Source organism: Hoplias malabaricus, chromosome Y (assembly GCF_029633855.1).
Source record: "Hoplias malabaricus isolate fHopMal1 chromosome Y, fHopMal1.hap1, whole genome shotgun sequence".
In the NCBI taxonomy this organism is placed as follows: Eukaryota; Metazoa; Chordata; class Actinopteri; order Characiformes; family Erythrinidae; genus Hoplias; species Hoplias malabaricus.
This window is the reverse complement of record NC_089820.1, coordinates 51,094,503-51,112,819: the sequence shown is the minus strand read 5'-3', so window position 1 is coordinate 51,112,819 and position 18,317 is coordinate 51,094,503. Positions and strand designations below refer to the sequence as shown.

At 40.3% G+C, this 18,317-nt stretch overlaps 1 protein-coding gene across 2 annotated transcripts in view; it reads right to left on the bottom strand.

Annotated features, from left to right (window-relative positions):
• The window catches only part of LOC136677756 (coronin-2B), a 49,644-nt gene extending 33,746 nt beyond the window's left edge, over nucleotides 1-15,898 (bottom strand). Inside the window, exon 1 of one of the 2 annotated variants that reach the window (XM_066655365.1) lies at nucleotides 15,759-15,898. In XM_066655365.1, the coding sequence (XP_066511462.1) occupies nucleotides 15,759-15,773 (15 nt within the window). In that variant the 5' untranslated portion in view covers nucleotides 15,774-15,898. The remainder of the gene's footprint in view (nucleotides 1-15,758) is intronic. The other variant, XM_066655367.1, reaches the window with a different exon arrangement.
• Nucleotides 15,899-18,317: the final 2,419 nt, after the last annotated feature.

The window sequence follows — 18,317 nt, the reverse complement described above, 5'->3', positions numbered from 1 at the left end:
CATGCAAGGTCAATGTGGTTTAAATGATTTGTTTACACATACCTTACCTGTAATCTAACAATTACACCAACAAAGAGGAGTCAACGTTAGTTAGCATCTTGAAATGGTCAGTAGTTAGATTTTTACAAAAAAACATACTCTCATTTCCTCAGGATGCACATAAACTCATCATAGTTCGTCTGCCCAGGATCCAAAGACAAGATTTCTAACCCAAGCCAAAAATACCCTTTTTTGGATTCTCAAATCAATTTTATGAATAGGAACATACACACACACACACAAACCAAACACATAAATAGATATACAGGGTGGGCCATTTATATGGATACACTTTAATAAAATGGGAATGGTTGGTGATATTAACTTCCTGTTTGTGGCACATTAGTATATGGGAGGTGGGAAAATTTTCAAAATGGGTGGTGACCATGGCGGCCATTTTGAAGACATTTTGGATCCAACATTTCCATTTTTTTCAATGGAAAGAGGGTTATGTGGCACATCAAACTTTTTGGGAATTTCACAAGAAAAAACAATGGTGTGCTTGGTTTTAACGTGACTTTATTCTTTCATGACTCTTTCTGACCACTTATAAAATGTGTTCAAAGTGCTGTCCATTGTGTTGGATTGTCAATGCAACCCTCTTCTCCCACTCTTCATACACTGACAGCAACACCGCTGGAGAAATGCTAGCACAGGCTTCCAGTATCTGTAGTTTCAAGTGCTGCACATCTCGTATCTTCACAGCATAGACAATTGCCTTCAGATGACCCCAAAGATAAAAGTCTAAGGGGGTCAGATCGGGAGACCTTGGGGGCCATTCAACTGGCCTATGACGACCAATCCACTTTCCAGGAAACTTCATCTAGGAATGCTTGGACCTGACACCCATGATGTGGTGGTGCACCTTCTTGCAGAAAAAAACTCAGGGAATGTGCCAGCTTCAGTGCATAAAGAGGAAAACACATCATCATGTAGCAATTTCGCATATCCAGTGGCCTTGAGGTTTCCATTGGTGAAGAATGGCCCCACTATCTTTGTACCCCATATACCACACCATACCATCAAGATGTGCAGCACCTGAAACTACGGATACTGGAAGCCTGTGCTAGCATTTCTCCAGCGGTGTTGCTGTCAGTGTGTGAAGAGTGGGAGAAGAGGGTTGCATTGACAATCCAACACAATGGACAGCACTTTGAACACATTTTATAAATGGTCAGAAACTTGTAAATGAGTCATGAAAGAATAAAGTTACGTTAAAAGCACATCATTGTTTTTCTTGTGAAATTCCCAATAGGTTTGATGTGTCACATGACCCTCTTCCCATTGAAAAAACAAAAGTTGGATCCAAAATGGCCGACTTCAAAATGGCCACCATGGTCACCACCTATCTTTAAAAGTGTCCCCCCTCCCATATACTAATGTGCCACAAACAGGAAGTTAATATCATCAGCCATTCTCATTTTATTAAGGTGTATCCATATAAATGGTCCACCCTGTACATAAGTACTGTGGTGTGATCTCTGAATACATTGTGGAGGAGACAGCTATGGAATCCCATAATAATTGCACATGAGCGCCATGCCTTTTCACAGTGACAGAACTTCCTTCAATGTCATATTAGCCTGTCTCCCTGCTCAGTTAATCTGCTCTTTTTCCCAGTGCTAGCAGTGTTCTATTTCAGCATTACTGCCAGCACAGCACTTACTGCTTAGAATAGCTTCAGCTAGGTGCACTTACAACCTGGCTCAGGTTAGTGTCAGGCAGTACAACATCCGGGTCAGATGCTATGGGACAAGGCATAATGATTAGACTGTTGGGATATGGAAGCAGGGAATTGGGAGTAGTAGTCTGTACCCCAATCTATTGTGATTAAAAATCCATTGCAGCTGGGACTGAAATTTGATCGAGGCACAACAGAGCCAATGACAACAGAGCTAATTTAAATATATTAGTCTTTAAGGCACAGAGACAAAATAGCCTGTTTAATTCAAGATAAGTTGAAGATAAGTCAAAATGGTTCTGTTGTAAGCTACAGACAGGTCTACTGGCTCCTCTCACCAACATTCTAAAGAAATCTGGCTAGTTTCATTATGTACAATTCCACACCATTCTCCTGAATTATGCAGAAACTTTGAAAATCAGTGGAATTCTCTTTTAAGCATTTCAGTAGCAGGCATTAGCTGACAGCCAGCATTTTAAAGTGCACACGCCTGTATGAGCGCACAGCCCAAAAAGTCTAATAAACGTCAAGTTAAATGTAGGGTGGGTCACACATGGCCTTTAAACAGCCGACACCTACAGCTCCTAGACTGAGACACTTTGTTTTATTGGTATACAGAGGCTTCAAGCTCCATATGGTTGTGTTTACTTGGTGGTGGAAGAAGGGGAGAGGAGTTAATTGATTTTCCTCGAGCTGGAGAGTCGTGTCGTGTATTCGCTGACATTGCTGTAGCTTCGAAACCACAGGGTCTACACAACTGAGAGGAGTTTGCTGAATGCCCACTTTACTCAGCATTGCTGTAGTGCAGCACTGCAGCTATCTGTGTGTTATCAACTTAGACGAAGAGTTTTACTGCCTCAGCCAAGGACACAGATGTGTTCGCCACCATATGTGACCACTGCCGCTTATTTTAACCCCAGCTTTTCCCCAAGGGGAAAGGTAAAAGCTCAAAGGTTAGCATATTCTTAGTCTGATCTATTTTAACAAACCCCTTATGAATTTAGCTTGATGCCCCAGGGAAATTACAAAAAAAAAGAATTTTTAAATTATAACTTTAATGTTTTGATTTTGTCAAAGTGTTCATCATGCCGTTTAAAGAAGGAATTTTTTGTAGCATTTATATACTATATAATTCAATATGTTATATATACTGTATTATTATTACACTATACTGCAGTATGTTAACACTATATTGTACCATGTGTTATATTATATAGCTCAGCATATTGTACATACATTTTGTATTTATACAATATTTTGCAGCACATTATTCATTCATTCATTATCTTTAACCCTTATCCAATTCAGGGTCGCGGTGGGTCCAGAACCTACCTGGAATCATTGGGTGCAAGGCGGGAATACACCCTGGAGGGGGCGCCAGTCCTTCACAGGGCAACACACACAGTCACACATTCACTCACACACTCACACCTACGGACACTTTTGAGTCACCAATCCACCTACCAATGTGTGTTTTTGGACTGTGGGAGGAAACCGGAGCACCCGGAGGAAACCCACACAGACACGGGGAGAACACACAGACAGTCACCCGGCGCGGGAATCGAACCCACAACCTCCAGGCCCCTGCTGCACCACCGTGCCGCCCTTGCAGCACATTATATACTATATAATTTATGTATCCTATACTACAGCATACTATTGCATACTAATGAATACTAAACATATACTCTGCATCATGTTGTATAATTTTTGCAGTATATATTGTTCCAAAAATATATGGTATAACATAGAAGAAACTGCATTATACTGATACTATTAGATACTGCAGCATACTGTAGTGTATACTTTACAAATTATACACTGCATCATGTTGTACATTATATCCAGCAGCCTACTCTGTACTCTATATTTATATACTACATAATTTACTGTCGTTTATATGTAAATCATCTCGCAAAACATCTTTCGAACCCCCAAGCAGCTTTGGGGTGTGGTCTTCTATGTGTCCTACTTTCATTAGCTTCCATGTGACCTAACCCTCTTTTGCTTCAGTCTCTGGGGTGACGAATTTTTAATTGAGCTGTTCCCTGCTGCAAAAGCGATGTCATCATATGACCACATCTCAGATTTTGTCTTCCAAACATCCATTGTCAGGAGACAGCCGTTGCCTCTGCCTGTCTGGTTAGTTTTAATGATGCATTAATCTGTGCCCTGCAGCAACTGACCACTTGCAGAATAATAGCAAACATGTCTCTCAGCCACAATGTCCTTGCCATGCAATGGATGATCAAATTCAAACTCCAATCTCAAAGCTCTAATAGTAATACAATAATTCAAGCTTAGCTACATCAATTTGGATTAGCTTCAAGGACAAAGTACAGTTCACTATCACAGTTAGCAGTTTGCAATTTATGTAAACACTAAACAAAGTAAACACTTATGAAATAGCAGTATGTGTGGGCAGAGTATATAAAGGTCAGTAACTGTGCACCAGGGATGGATATTCACATCTGGCACGTTAAGTTTGAGGGGATTACATGGTTCTCTGTACTGTAGTTTATGCATCATTTAGATTTTTTCCTGGGAACAACTGCTTTAAGTTGACAGATTGTTTTTCTCACTGAGGTCGCAGATTCCATGTCTGAATGATGGAGTGAGTTTTGTGAGCGACAGCACTTGCTTAAGCCATCAAAACACCCCCACTCTTTCTGTTGCTCTCTCTCCCGTTTAAACCCTCCTCCCTTTCTCCTCCTATCTCACACTTCCTCTCTTTCACTTCACACTGACCATTCAGCACCTTCTCCAGCTGCAGCCCCAGACTGCTGTCAGATGGATTACTGTTACCTGTACTGCGCCAGAGAGAGAGAGAGAGAAAGAGAGCGAGAGAGAGCGAGAGAGAGAGAGAGCGAGAGAGAGAAAGCAAGAGAGCGTGAGCGAGAGAAAGAGTGAGAGAGAGAGAGAGAAAGAGAGAGAGAGAGAGCGAGAGAGAAAGCAAGAGAGAGCGAGAAAGAGAGAGAGAGAGTGAGCGAGAGAGATTCTCAGGGATTTAAGATGCAAAAATAAAAATGGATTGTTTCCTTGTTCTATGGAAAAAGGAGGATGGTTTTCTTTAAATCACTTTCCCAATGGCAGTTTTCTCTGCCTCACTTTTATTCTTTCTGCCTCCTCTTTGTCTGCCTATTTAAATACCCTCCTCTCTATTTGTTTTTTTTCCCCATTTCTGTTTCTTTTTCCTTGCCTCATTGCCTTTTACTTTGTCTCTCCTCTTTTTTAACATACTCTCTCATAACATCTCTCTCTCTCTCTCTCTCTTCCTCTCTCTCTTTCTTTCTCTCTCACGCTGTCTTTCTCACTCTCGCTCACTCACTCTTTCAGTGCTCATCTTTAGACCTTATGATGGCCTGTTCTGTTCTCAGGGGAAAACCCTGTGGGGTTTGAAAACAAACCCTGGCCTTTGCTGCAGCAATTTCTGTAGTCAGCCAAACACTACACCATTTTTCTATCAGTACTGTACACTATGGTTTGTTCATCATTATTGTGATACATGTGGCAATGCAAAGACTCTTTGAAATCAGATATCATTGTTTAAAATGGTCATTCCACTTCTCTTCTATATTGGGTTCATTATTTGGGCATGCCGTCTCTCTGATAGTGTTCAAAACTTATAATACAAAACAAAACATGCTAGGAGAGAGATTATTGTGATGTACTGATCGTCCACTTACTGTAACTATAATATTAGAGGTAGTATTTTGTCCATATTTCATTTGAAGATAAAGCTTTTGTTCATTAAAGATAGTTCTCTAAATACATAAGAATTATCAGCAATAAGGTACACAATAATAACAACAATAATACTATATATTTATAAGCAGACATTTTTCTGTTAACTAGCAAACAGAAGTGCAGCAGGTAGTGTCGCAGTCACTGGAGGTTGTGGGTTCGATTCCCGCTCCGGGTGACTGTCTGTGAGGAGTGTGGTGTGTTCTCCCCGTATCTGCGTGGGTTTCCTCTGGGTGCTCCGGTTTCCTCCCACAGTCCAAAAACACACATTGGTAGGTGGATTGGTGACTCAAAAGTGTCCGTAGGTGTGAGTATGTGTGTGTGTGTCTGTGTCGCCCTGTGAAGGACTGGCGCCCCCTCCAGGGTGTATTCCCGCCTTGCGCCCAAAGATTCCATGTAGGCTCTGGACCCACCGCGACCCTGAATTGGATAAGGGTTACAGATAATGAATGAATGAATTATCAACAATAGAAAATTACCTGTTTACAAATCAGGACAAAATTATTGATAAAATGTTATATTTTTTCTTACAAACCAAAGTAGATCAGGGTTCAATTCCCTGTGTAAGCACAGCAAATAATAAGTAGGCTACTAGTACTACAACTTCCTAACCAAAAGTTTCCCACCTTTGTAACATGATTAGAATAGTATTTCTCTCTAGAAAAGAGCATCAGCTAAATGCCTTAAATGTAAATGTATTCAGTATCGATGTGATTCTAAATGATTCAACTTTCCTCCTGCTGTTTAATTAAAAAAAAATGCATCAAACACATTGACAAATTTCCTCTATAATATATTCTTTATCTGTAAAACTGGACCTGAGACCTCATGATTACTAAACTGTAAATAAGAATAAGTAACATTTTTCTTATGAAATTAACCTCTGCAGCTAGTGTACCACAGGGCAACTCACTGCTGGGCACTGAGCAAATAGAATACCCATCTATAACAAAGAGTAAAAAGTAGTAAAAGATCAAAGCTGATATTTACCCTAAAATAGTAGGCGTTCCCATGTTTACAAATACCAGAGAATGCAATTGCTTTTGCTGTCTCTCTCACTTAAACTCTCTCACAAACACTTAAGCCCCCACCACAGACACGCACATTCTTCTTTCTCTTTTTCCTCTTTCTCACCAATACATTCTCTGAGAAAATAAATGGCTTGGCGCTGAGACTAGGTGCAGAATGCTTCAAAAACAGCGCCAAGAGCCAGAGAATGCTGAGGAGGAATGTGAACCCTCACTGCTCTCTCTTACACTCTCACTCTCTGTCTCTCTCTCTCTCTCTCTCTCACACACACACACACACACACACACACACACAAATATCACAGACCCTATCTTCCCTAGAAATATTGGAATACCACCCAGATTCATTACAAATCTACACAGAGAAGCTGTCAGAGTCTAACTTCCTTCACAGCCCTAATATCTCTAAAAAATCTACATACAAACACCGATTTTGTATTAAACAGTGAATACATTTTGGCAAGTTTTGCTTTCCCTCTTTCTTAAGATTTCAGAACCCATCTGCAATAGATAAATGTGTTTAGAATTCCAAGAGCTGGGAGAGAGAAAAGACATTCTTCCTGAGAGGTAGACAAAAGCTATGTGTTCCTATTCTCCAGATTCATTTATTATTTAACATAACGTTATGAGAATTGGATGAAAATGACTCTGGAGCTGAGAACTGGTATATATATATATTCATACCTTTATTTATAGCCTGTGATTTGAACCCATAGTCGTCTGGCATTAATGTTTTTTACAAATGCATACGACACAATACTCCCCATGTGTGAATAAAGACAGTCTTTCTATCTGCGTTTATGTAGCCATCAGTGCAGCGCATTTTAATGAACTTTGATTTGGAGAGATCTTTTGTGAAATACAGAGCTCTTTGTGGCTTTGTGGATTTGAATCCAAAAAAATCCCAGCTGGGTTTCCATGGGGAATGAGGGGAATTCAGATGACCATTTCAGTATTTTCATACAAGACAACACTCTGTACATTACCTAAATTTAAAACAAAACCTGACATCACCACTACGGTCATCAAAGGATAAACTTAAACTACAGTGATAACACTTCCAATAAAACTTAACTATAAATGGCTCGTTAAAAGCATGACATGGCTCCAAGCAAAAATTCCCTGGCTTCCCAAAGAAGAGACATTGTTCCAAAAACTGTTTTGGCATGTTTTTTTTTTTTTTACATAGTTCATGCCTAGTCTTAGCCACAGAGGGTCTACACATAAGTTGACAGAGAGTTGACAGAGAACCTTAAAAGTCAGATCCTTCATTATCATATATAACGGCATATTCCAAAAAGGACCAGTTCTTCTAAAACCTGCTTAAATCTATTTCTCCCCAGAAACTGCCGATGGAAGAAAGATTTATGGATGTGTGAAGGCTTGTGTCACTTGTCATGAGAGGCCTATGTCAGTGCCATGTACTCTAATGAATAATAACCTACAGTACTGTGTATGTTAATGTGGCAATAACGAGAGAAGTTTAATGACTGACCCGATTATCACTCTCTCCCACTCATTCAGTCTCTTTCTATCTCTTTCACTCTCTCTCTCACACACACATCAACTGTGCTGTGGAGGTGGAAATGCTTCCTTTTGTGATGACCCATTTGATTACTGACCCCTGACATATACATATACACACTTCCAAATATACATCCAGAAACACACTAGTCTTTGGACAATGCATTACAGGTACAGGCGTTTTTAATGACATCCCATTCTAAATCCATATAGGTATTAAAATGGAGTTGGTCTCTTCTTTGCAGCTATAACAGCTTCCAATTGTCTTTGTGTCTGTGGGAATTTTGGCCAATTTTTCCAAAAAACTATTTGTGAGGTCAGACACTGATTTTGGATGACTCGCAATCGCCGGACTTGTTCATCCCAAAGACATTAAATAGGGTTGAAATCAGGCCAGTCACGTTCTAAAACACCAAACTCTCACTACCATATCTTTGTGCAATTTGCTTTATGCACTGGGGCACAGTCCAACTGAAACAGAAAAGGGTCTTCCCCAAATTGTTCCCACAAATTTGGTATGCTAAAGCATTTAGATTTTCCTTCACTGGAACTAAGAGGCATAGACCAATGCCTTAAAAACAACCACACAGAATTATCCCTCCACCAAGGCAGCTTACATTCTTTTGGCATTTTCTGAATACCAGACAGAGAAGCTTGGTTTTTCACTCCACAGAACATGTTTCGCTGCACCAGGTTGCAGGCTTTACACCACTCTATGCGACACTTGGCATTGTGCTTGGTAGTATAATGTTTGCATGCAGCTGCTCTGCCTTGGAAATAAATGCCATAAAACTCCTGGTGCAGTTTGTGTGTTGTTATTGAACTCTACATTTGTTTATTCAGCAGAGTGTTACTATGTTACGCGTGGTGTCTCTGCACTCTGCGATCCCACTCATTACATTTCATGGTCTGTCACTTTGTGGCTGAGTTGCTGTGGTTCCAAAACATATTCCATTTCAGTAATGCTACTCAAAATTGGTAGCTGAATATTTAGGAGAGAAAATTCACAAAATGACTTGATGCAGTGGTGGCATCCTATTACAGTACCACACTCAAACTCAGTGAGTTCTCAGTGAGAACTCATTCTTTCACATATGAAGGGCAGACTGCATGACTAGGTGCTTTACTATATACACCTGTAGCAATAGGAATGAAACACCTGAATTCAGTTATCAGGAGGTGTGTCCCAACACTTTTGTCCATAAATTGTATATTCACACACACACACTACAGGTCTAAACCTTTACAAATAGTTTAATTTCTACTCTGCTGAAATGAGCTCTCAACTTGGCATGTGATGTCTCCCACTCAGCCTCCAAGTGCATGCACGCACACACATACACACACACACACACACACTAGCCATTCTAATTTAGAGCCAATGCCATAGTTTCAGTCCAAATACTCCAAATGTGTGTTTTCCTACTGCCCTGTTATAATAATAGAGTCCAGTGTAAAGCCTAATGGAACCATTATTAACTGTAAATGTAGACTCTAAGGACTTTACCAGGCCAAGCAGATGTTTGAAACCCATTTCTTATGATTCTTATGATTCACACTGATTCAATTATCAAAAGTCAGAGACCAACCTTACTGGCCACTAAGTACAGTTTATTAATTTTTGTCTGTAAAACAGCATAAAATGCATATTTTACAGAAGAACACACTCTATAAATTTTTTGCAGTTAATGTGGCCACCTGTCTCTTTTACCATTCTATTCTTTTCAGGAGACTAGCTTTTCAGTTTATCGTAGAAATCTGCAGGAATAATTCACCACACCTCCAAAATTCAGCCTTAGATGTTTGCTGAATTATCAGATTCTCTTAATTCAAGAAATCCTAGACATTTTGACGTTATAAACATGGTAAATGATAACAGCCCATTGTTGTGAGAACACTAGCAGCTTGTTAATAAGTTCTCATTTCATTTCAATTCAAGGAAGCTTCTCTCTCTCTCTCTCTCTCATATATATATATATATATATATATATATATATATATATATATTTTTTTTTTTTTTCCAGTGTGTTTGTATGATCCTGTCCTTGTGCTGGCAGGATTTTCCGTATTCACTATATGATGGCTGTAACTTTCCACTGAAGCACATCAAACACTGTGTGTGTACGGTGAGTGAAATACATCATGATCCTAGCACTCCCCTCACTTTAAAATCCGCACAGAGGAAAAAAAGTAAAGCTCAGTGTGGCCTTATGGAAGCAGATCATCTCCACAGAGCACAGTTAAAGAACTGACGATTTCTCCAGGAGAGAGTCTCATTCATAACTGTACTCTAGCTCAAGAGAAGATTTAACTGAAGCTGTGAGTCTTTGCAGAAATGACCAATTCCTAACTGGGTTTAATCCATCACTGAAAAGGAGCACAATATGACTTTTTACAATCAGTTTCCTGATTGTAAAGAATAAGAGAATAAGAAAGAGAAGAGAGAGAGAGAGAGAGAGAGAGAGAGAGAGAGAGAGAGAGAGAGAGAGAGTGAGAGAGAGAGAGAGACAGAGATAGATAAGAAAAACACAACACACACAATGCAGCACAGCTGCAGGAAACAAACAGGAAACACATCCCCTCTTCTCTTACTTCACTTTACTATCCCCCAACCCTCTCCCTCTCTCTCTCTCTCTCTCTCAGGTTTTCTATCTCTATCTCCAACCTAAATAATATTCACATGAATACATTTGATTTCACAGTCAAAACCTTATACTTACAAACACTTCCCTCAAGAAACTCAGCATAACCCTTTTTAAGAGGTGCTGCTTGTGTGGATATAGCTCCTCTGCTGGACGGGAAGTAGTCAGCATTTCTCATTTCCAATGTCTCACACTAACCTGAGGAGGATATTAATAAATGACATGGTCTTCTTTCTTTTTTGTTCCATCAGTCCCTCTGGAACTGTTCTCTCTCTCTCTCTCTCTCTCTCTCTCTCTCTCTCTCTCTCTCTCTCTCTCTCTCTCCCTCTTTAACACACAAACACACACTTAACTGGTCTTCTGTGATCTTACTGAATATGAATGTTTTTTAATATGAATGTAATTCTTCAGCCTCCACACCACTGTCTTTTATTCTGTCTTGCTCTGTCTGGTGAATGCAGGAAGCAGGAAAGAGAAGGAGCATTCACTCTCATTCCAGTAATGATTCCAGAGATCAGTGGTGAACAGTGTGTTCTGTTGATAAACTCACTGCAGGGAAGGCTTACAGTGTGTCCAAATACTTTTACAGTGTATAACACATATCTAATAATGTAATATTTAGATTGTATGTTATAATATTCATAGATTGGATAATTAACATGATTTCTCCCCTAATGTTGTTAATCCATTTGAGGCTAAAGTGCCATGTGTCCTGTTTTCTATTTTTCTGTAATTTGAGAAACTGAGTTATCATCAATACTTCTGAAACACATATTCAGATTGTTCTGCTTATAGTAATTCTGTTATGTATAAACCAGTTTAACTGTCTGAAGAGCTCTAGGTGTAGTGTGTGTGTGTGTGTGTGTGTGTGTGTTGTGTAGCCCATTATGTCAGTCCCTAGAGCCACACATGCAAACAAGCACACACACACACACACCGAGCCAAGTGAGGATCAGTGAAGGTAACCGTAGGCGACAGTCGACAGGGCAGCAGTGGGTATGACTGAGCTCATCTTCTGCAGACACTGTGTGCGCATAGTTAGTAGGATTATATTATTTCTGTGTATTGTCAATGGCTTTTTGTCTCTCTCTCTCTCTCTTGCTCACTCTCTCTCTCTCCCCTCTCTCTCTCTTTCTCTCTCTCTCTCTCTCTCTCTGTATTTGTGTTGTACTGACTATACAGTTGTATTGAGCCCCAGGCACTGTTAAACAATGCTGATGTTTCTGTGCAGCTGGTGAGAAAATATTTTTATCCTGGAACTTTCTCCCTATTTCACATTAAGTGATCAGAAGGGGCGCAGCTGAAAGCTGGAGGCAATGCAAGGGGTCAGTGCACCACAGGTCATCACATACACACACCGTGGATACAGATATTCACTGTCTTAACAAAACACTTGCAACTCTGAATTAGTTTAATTTTTGACCGTTTCTATGTGTTCATTTATTAATACAGTGTTATAAAATGTATAGATTACAAGCAAATACACTTTAAGTCTCCTTTACTGTTGTTATTTTATTTCCATCTTAATGATATTATGTACATTCCATTAATTTACTCATACCCTCCCACACACACAGACACCACTGACAGCCAACTAGTTCAGACATACTCTGTCTCATACTGTACCTTATTATTCTGGCAGAGCTAAACACAGTAGATACTTATCATCTTCAGACTCTTCACTCAACACCTCAGATTGATCTGAATGATGACAGAGAGCCAATCAACTTGGAAAAGATTTGTATTCTTATTCTAACCCTATTTTCACACAGACATTGGTGAGCATTTCTGTCAAACTCAGCCAAAGGCAAGGCACAGGGTTTAACTACCACCTCATTTCATGAAGAGGCAGGAACACCACTGCTATGATGGTCCTTGGGCAAGATCCCTAATGTGCTCTCAATGCACCAGATTATATAAAGAATAGCCTTTTATATTAACTGTGAAAATGACCCCATTTTTAGAGTTTTAATCTGCCCTCGATTATAGTATGAAATACATTTAAAACATAATCCAATTTTAACTGTTGGTCATTTCTAGTAACTGTTAATGTCATGTTATTTATATCAGCCTTATTGTTGTGCATCCCTCACACACACAAACAGAGCTGACATTCTGTGTTTAAATTCATATGTGTTACACATGTTATTAGATGATACTGCTGACCACTGCATTTATTGGGCATGGTTGTCAATATTTTTGACGCTTTCTCATGCTGTCAGTACACGCTTAAGTCTGGAAAAGCTGACCTTGTGCCACTAGTGTTTAAATGCCCTTTAAAAAATGCCTATCTGCCTTTTGTGGTCCTCCAAACACTAACTATCTTTCTCTTACTGTGCTCTCTCTCTCTCTCTCTCTCTCTCTCTCTCTCTCTCTCGCTCTCTCTGCCTTTATGAATATTGTTATGTAATAATTGTGTCAACAGTTTGTCCAGAGGTAAAGAAACAGAGAGGATCCTTAAGGCCTGCTGTTTGTTACGGAAAGCTGAGAGTAGTGGTGATAATGTGTTCTGAGAGAGGCTGAGAGATGCATCCTGTTCTACAGACAACTGTCTGGGGTTCTGACCATTTCTGTCCTTGCAGCCAAAGTGGATATCCTGTCACCCCCTCTCTTTCACACACACACACACACACACACACACACACACACACACACACACACACACAGAGAGAGAGAGAGAGAGAGAGAGAGAGAGAGAGAGAGGCTATAACTATAAATGTGTAACACGGCATCAGGCCAAAAGGGCAAAAAAATCACTATTCATGCTCAGTTATTTGAACAAAGAAAGAACTGATCCTGTTTTATAGCAAGAATTTAATGAGAACCAGGTGAAGTCAGGTGTAGGGAGTGTGTGTGTGTGTGTGTGTGTGTGTGTGTGTTTGACTGCAAATGTACACTAAGACAGCATTTAGGCATCACTATGAAATCACAGACTCCCACTGTGTGCATGTGCTGACTGCTGTTTTAGCCTTGTCAGCACACACACACACACACACACAATTCAAGGTCATAGTGATCTCTAGTGGCCCAATCATTTAGCTCCACCACCCTTACTCTCATCATCCACTGCAGAGCAGCACACATGCATGCACACACACAAACTCCACTGCAGTGCTCCAAGTTATGTACACTGTGATTAATATCCAGCAGGAATATGAGTGCATAACTTGCAAACATGTGATGACACAAATACAAACACCTACTACACAAGCCACTGATCCAATCCCAGGCATTATCATTGAGAAACCATTCACAGACAATGTTCAACTCAGTAATAATCACCTTAATCATTATTCATTCATTGTCTGTAAGCGCTTGTCCAATTCAGGTTTGCGGTGGGTCCGGAGCCTACCCGGAATCACTGGGCGTAAGGCGGGAACACACCTTGGAGGGGTGACACACACTCACACACCTAAATCATTAGTAAATATCTAAACTATGTTCATGCTAATTAGTCATAGCCATTTCCAGCTGCTGCCTATATTTACCCCATCACATAAAGGGGAGTCTCCTTGGGCTACACATGATGAGGGTGGGGGGGCGAGGGGGTTCCGTACCCACATTACACTTAATATATAGTTCCATAGTAATGTCCATAGTATTTATCCAGTTTATCCAACACACACACACACACATAACTATGGACACTTTTGAGTCGCTGATTCACCTACCAACGTGTATTTTTGGACTGTGGGAGGAAACCTGCGCAGACACAGGGAGAACACACCAAACTCCTCATAGACAGCCCCATAGAGTGGGACTTGAACCCACAACTTCCAGGTCCCTGGAGCGTTATGACTGTGACACTACCTGCTGCACCAGTGTATGTGGTTAATAATAAAAGTGATATTGGCGAGGTCAACCAGGTCAACCTTCAGATACTTTAATGAAATATATGCTGAGGCTTATGTCAGCATTTCAGCTTTATCACACAGGTGAAACACATACACACACACATACGCATACTCTGATGATGAAACCAGTTTCATATGTGCTCAGGCTATGGCAGAAACACACAAGTGCACAAACCCAAACTGGAGCATCCTGCTACTTGAGAACTTGACATAACCCTGCTGTCCAAAGTAAAACATATATCTCCATTTTTGGGGGATTTTTAGTTTACTACATCATTTGAACCCAGCAGCTGTCCATCACACTGTGATAAAACTGTTTCATGACCACACCTATAGAAATGTTCCAAAATGACTTGGAATAAAATATTTTTACATTGACTTCCATTGAAACTTAAGAAGGTTTTTCCCTTCTCCTCTAAAGTGGCTTTTTTTGGGAGATACATATTTTTACTTGGACAGCGACACTGTGTATACACACACGTGTAAAGTCACTCAGAGTTCTATCAGTAAAACCAAAACCCACAGCTCTGACTGTATGCAGGACAGTAGCGGATTAAGAGCTTGTGCCGTAATCAGTGTGTTATAGCCACAGAGACACAATCCCACTGCACACTCACATGTGAAGCGTTGACCCAGTCTACATTAGCCTGTAGAAATTGCAAGTAACACTGGAATAAATGTAAATAATCGAACTAAGAGGGACAGATGTTTAGTTCCAGTTTCTCTTCCATGGCCTCAGTCACTGCCTGGATTTTACTCTGTCAGCAGCATTCCACATTTTTTAATGAAGGACTCGTTAGCCAAAATATGATCTGAATGACTCAAGGCTTTCTCATGGAGAGGTTTGTATATACACTCAGTGTTTCTGTATGATTGCTATTTGTATTTATAGCAACATTGGCGTTTATTGCAGTGAAAAACGCTTTAATGATTTCTCAGCTGCTGAAAACTTTTTTACATGCACACACATGTACACACACAAATACACACACACACACACAAAGTTGTTAAATCAGCATGGTTAACGCCATACAGGGGTACAGTTGATTCTGTAGAAACACTTGAGTTAGCATCACTGCATCTGCAGCTCCACCTGTGCTAACTCAAGTGCTGCACCAAAACACTCTCTCTCTCTCTCTTTCACACACACACACACACACACAGATCTATGCAACAGCAGACCCAGCAGCATAACTCTACTGCAGTGGAGCCCACACTCCTCCCCACCCATCTGCAGCACACTTACCTTTGTGACAGTCATGCAGAGAGAAGGCAAGAGTAACCAGCTTCTGTCCCTGAAATGCAGAGAGAGAGTGTGCGTGTGGAGTGTATGTGTGTGTAACAGTGCGTGTGTGTGGGTGTGAGTGTGTGCTCTTCAGTCTCTTCAGCAGCAGAGTGAGCAGTAGATGCAGAGAGAGAGAGGGAGGGAGGGAGGGAGGGCTCTGCCTGCTGTCTGGCTGAAAGAAAGAGAAAGAGCCTATCAGCAGCCCTGCCTCACTACGGCAATGCAGTCTAATACACCCAGCCCTCAGCCTGCAGAGGATCTATCTACTACTGAATGCAGGAAAAACACACCCTACACTCCTCCTCCTGCTCTCTCTATCGCTCACCGCCTTCTCTCTCCCCTTTTCTCACAACTACTCCTCTCACAGTCTGTCTCTTTTCCTACTTTTCTCTCCCTTCCTCACTATTCTTTTTCAATCACTTTCTATGTTCTAACTCCCTCACAATGTTAATCAGCCTCCTGTCTCTCTCCCTGTCTCTCTCTCACACTCACTCTTTCTCTCGAGTTCAATTTCAAGATTTGCTTTATTGGCATGACAGAATTATGATTTGTCTAAGCATTTAACATCACAAGAAGCTGTTAGAAGCTGAAGAAAAAAGTAAGTACAAAAGTAAAAAAAATAAATTTGATGTTTTAATCTCTGTGATAAAAATATCTATTTAATATGTTTACAAACATAACAGTAAGGAATGATCTGTGTGTGAGTTCACTCACCGTCCAATGCAGAGTTTACCACACTCTTGCATGTATGTGTGTGCAGTGGACACTGACTGACCCTCTCCCAGCACCACGGCCAGTTTAACACTCTCTCTGAGCGATCTGAAATTCTCAATGTGTTTCTCAAACTGATTAAAATTTTTATTTCTTACATATTTTGAACATTTCAGGAGGAAATCTCTCTCTCTCTCTCTCTCTCTCTCACTGTACTGCCAATCTGATTAGTGTGCACTCTGTTGAAGGTTATTGATGTGTTGGTTGTGGAGGAGAGAAGAGTCACAGCTGTAGCTGAGAGATTAATCCAGAGTCACCATCTCTCTCTCTCTCTCTCTCTCTCTCTCTCTGTATCTCTCTCTCTCTCTCTCTCTCTCTCTCTCAGGATATTATTATTCCATTTAACATTTGCAAGACAAATGACTGTTATATGCATAATGTATTGTCTTCTTGCTTTAGGGTACTACATGTGTGTGACCTTCACCTGAAAACTACATCAAACACGGAAAAGCACCAGACCCAAACGACTCATGAAAGTGCAAAATAAACATCTATGTGCAGGGAAAAATGGTTTTGTTTTTTATTTTTTATCTTACAAAGTAGACCTGTAACTATATGATTTGGAAATAAAACAATGATGACTTTAACCTTGGCCGAAAGGAGGTGTCTTTTTACAGAGAGGTCTCAGATCCCAAATCAGTAAACAAACAACACTGACGCGTAGAAGAAAACATGAAAGTGGACTTGTTTAATTTATATTTAATATTTATTTAACTTATTTTATTTTATTTTATTTTACTCAGGCACTCTGGTTCCTGCCACCGTCCCCGGGATGTTAAGGGGTGGGGCCATGCAAAATTCCTAAGCCTTTATATAAGCTATAAACTGCCTGTTCGTTACATTCGGCCTCTAAGCGACATTCTGTGTTTGCTTTCTCAAACGCCTTCACTAAATCACTTTTGTATGGAAATAGTACATTTCCTGGAGCTTTCGACTGTGACTATAAGCACTAGAAATGGTTTAATTGCTGTAAATATGTTTTTAAATCAGAAGATACAGACAGGCTTACCATTGCGCATGATGCGGCAGATGAGTTTTCTCCTGGAGAGAGTGAGAGAGAGATCTGTTAATATACACTCCCCTCTAGTGGACTCTTGTGGAATTACAGATGATTTATCATTTTGCAACTTAACCCTCCTGTTATGTTCGTTTCGGCTAACATTCAGTGTCACTTTTTACTGGGATATTTTTTATTATATTTTAAACAAACAATAACACCTCATTATCACCTAATGTTGTGTTTGTTTATTGGTCTTTTATCGAATTCTGCCGTTGTGAACACTGTAAGTTTTGAACTTGTATTTGCTGTTAATGTCCTGAGCTCATACCGTCTGTTTTAAAATCTATATTGCCAACTGGTTCCCGTGGTGGTTGCCATGGAAGCCAAATAAGGGGCATAAGATGTGTGTTTGTGTGTGCACTAAGTTTAGATATTCAAATACAATGTGTGAACAAATCATGGAACCTCATGACGAATTTACTACAGGTCTCGCTCCTCGCAGCCGTTGTATGCTTAGCTGAACCTATGACCTTAGGTCCTTTACACCTTTATTTGCTACACAAAACATGGGAATTTCTTTTTTAATTCATCCGAAAACTTACATTTACGTTTCGGGATAGCTGCTCGAGATGAGGGTGGGTACATGAGCTTTGCCTGACGTAAACAAGGACTACTGACGTGCAGACTGACCAATTAAATGTTTACAGAGAAGGTTATCGACCAATAACGGTAGCTCTACAGTCAGACCG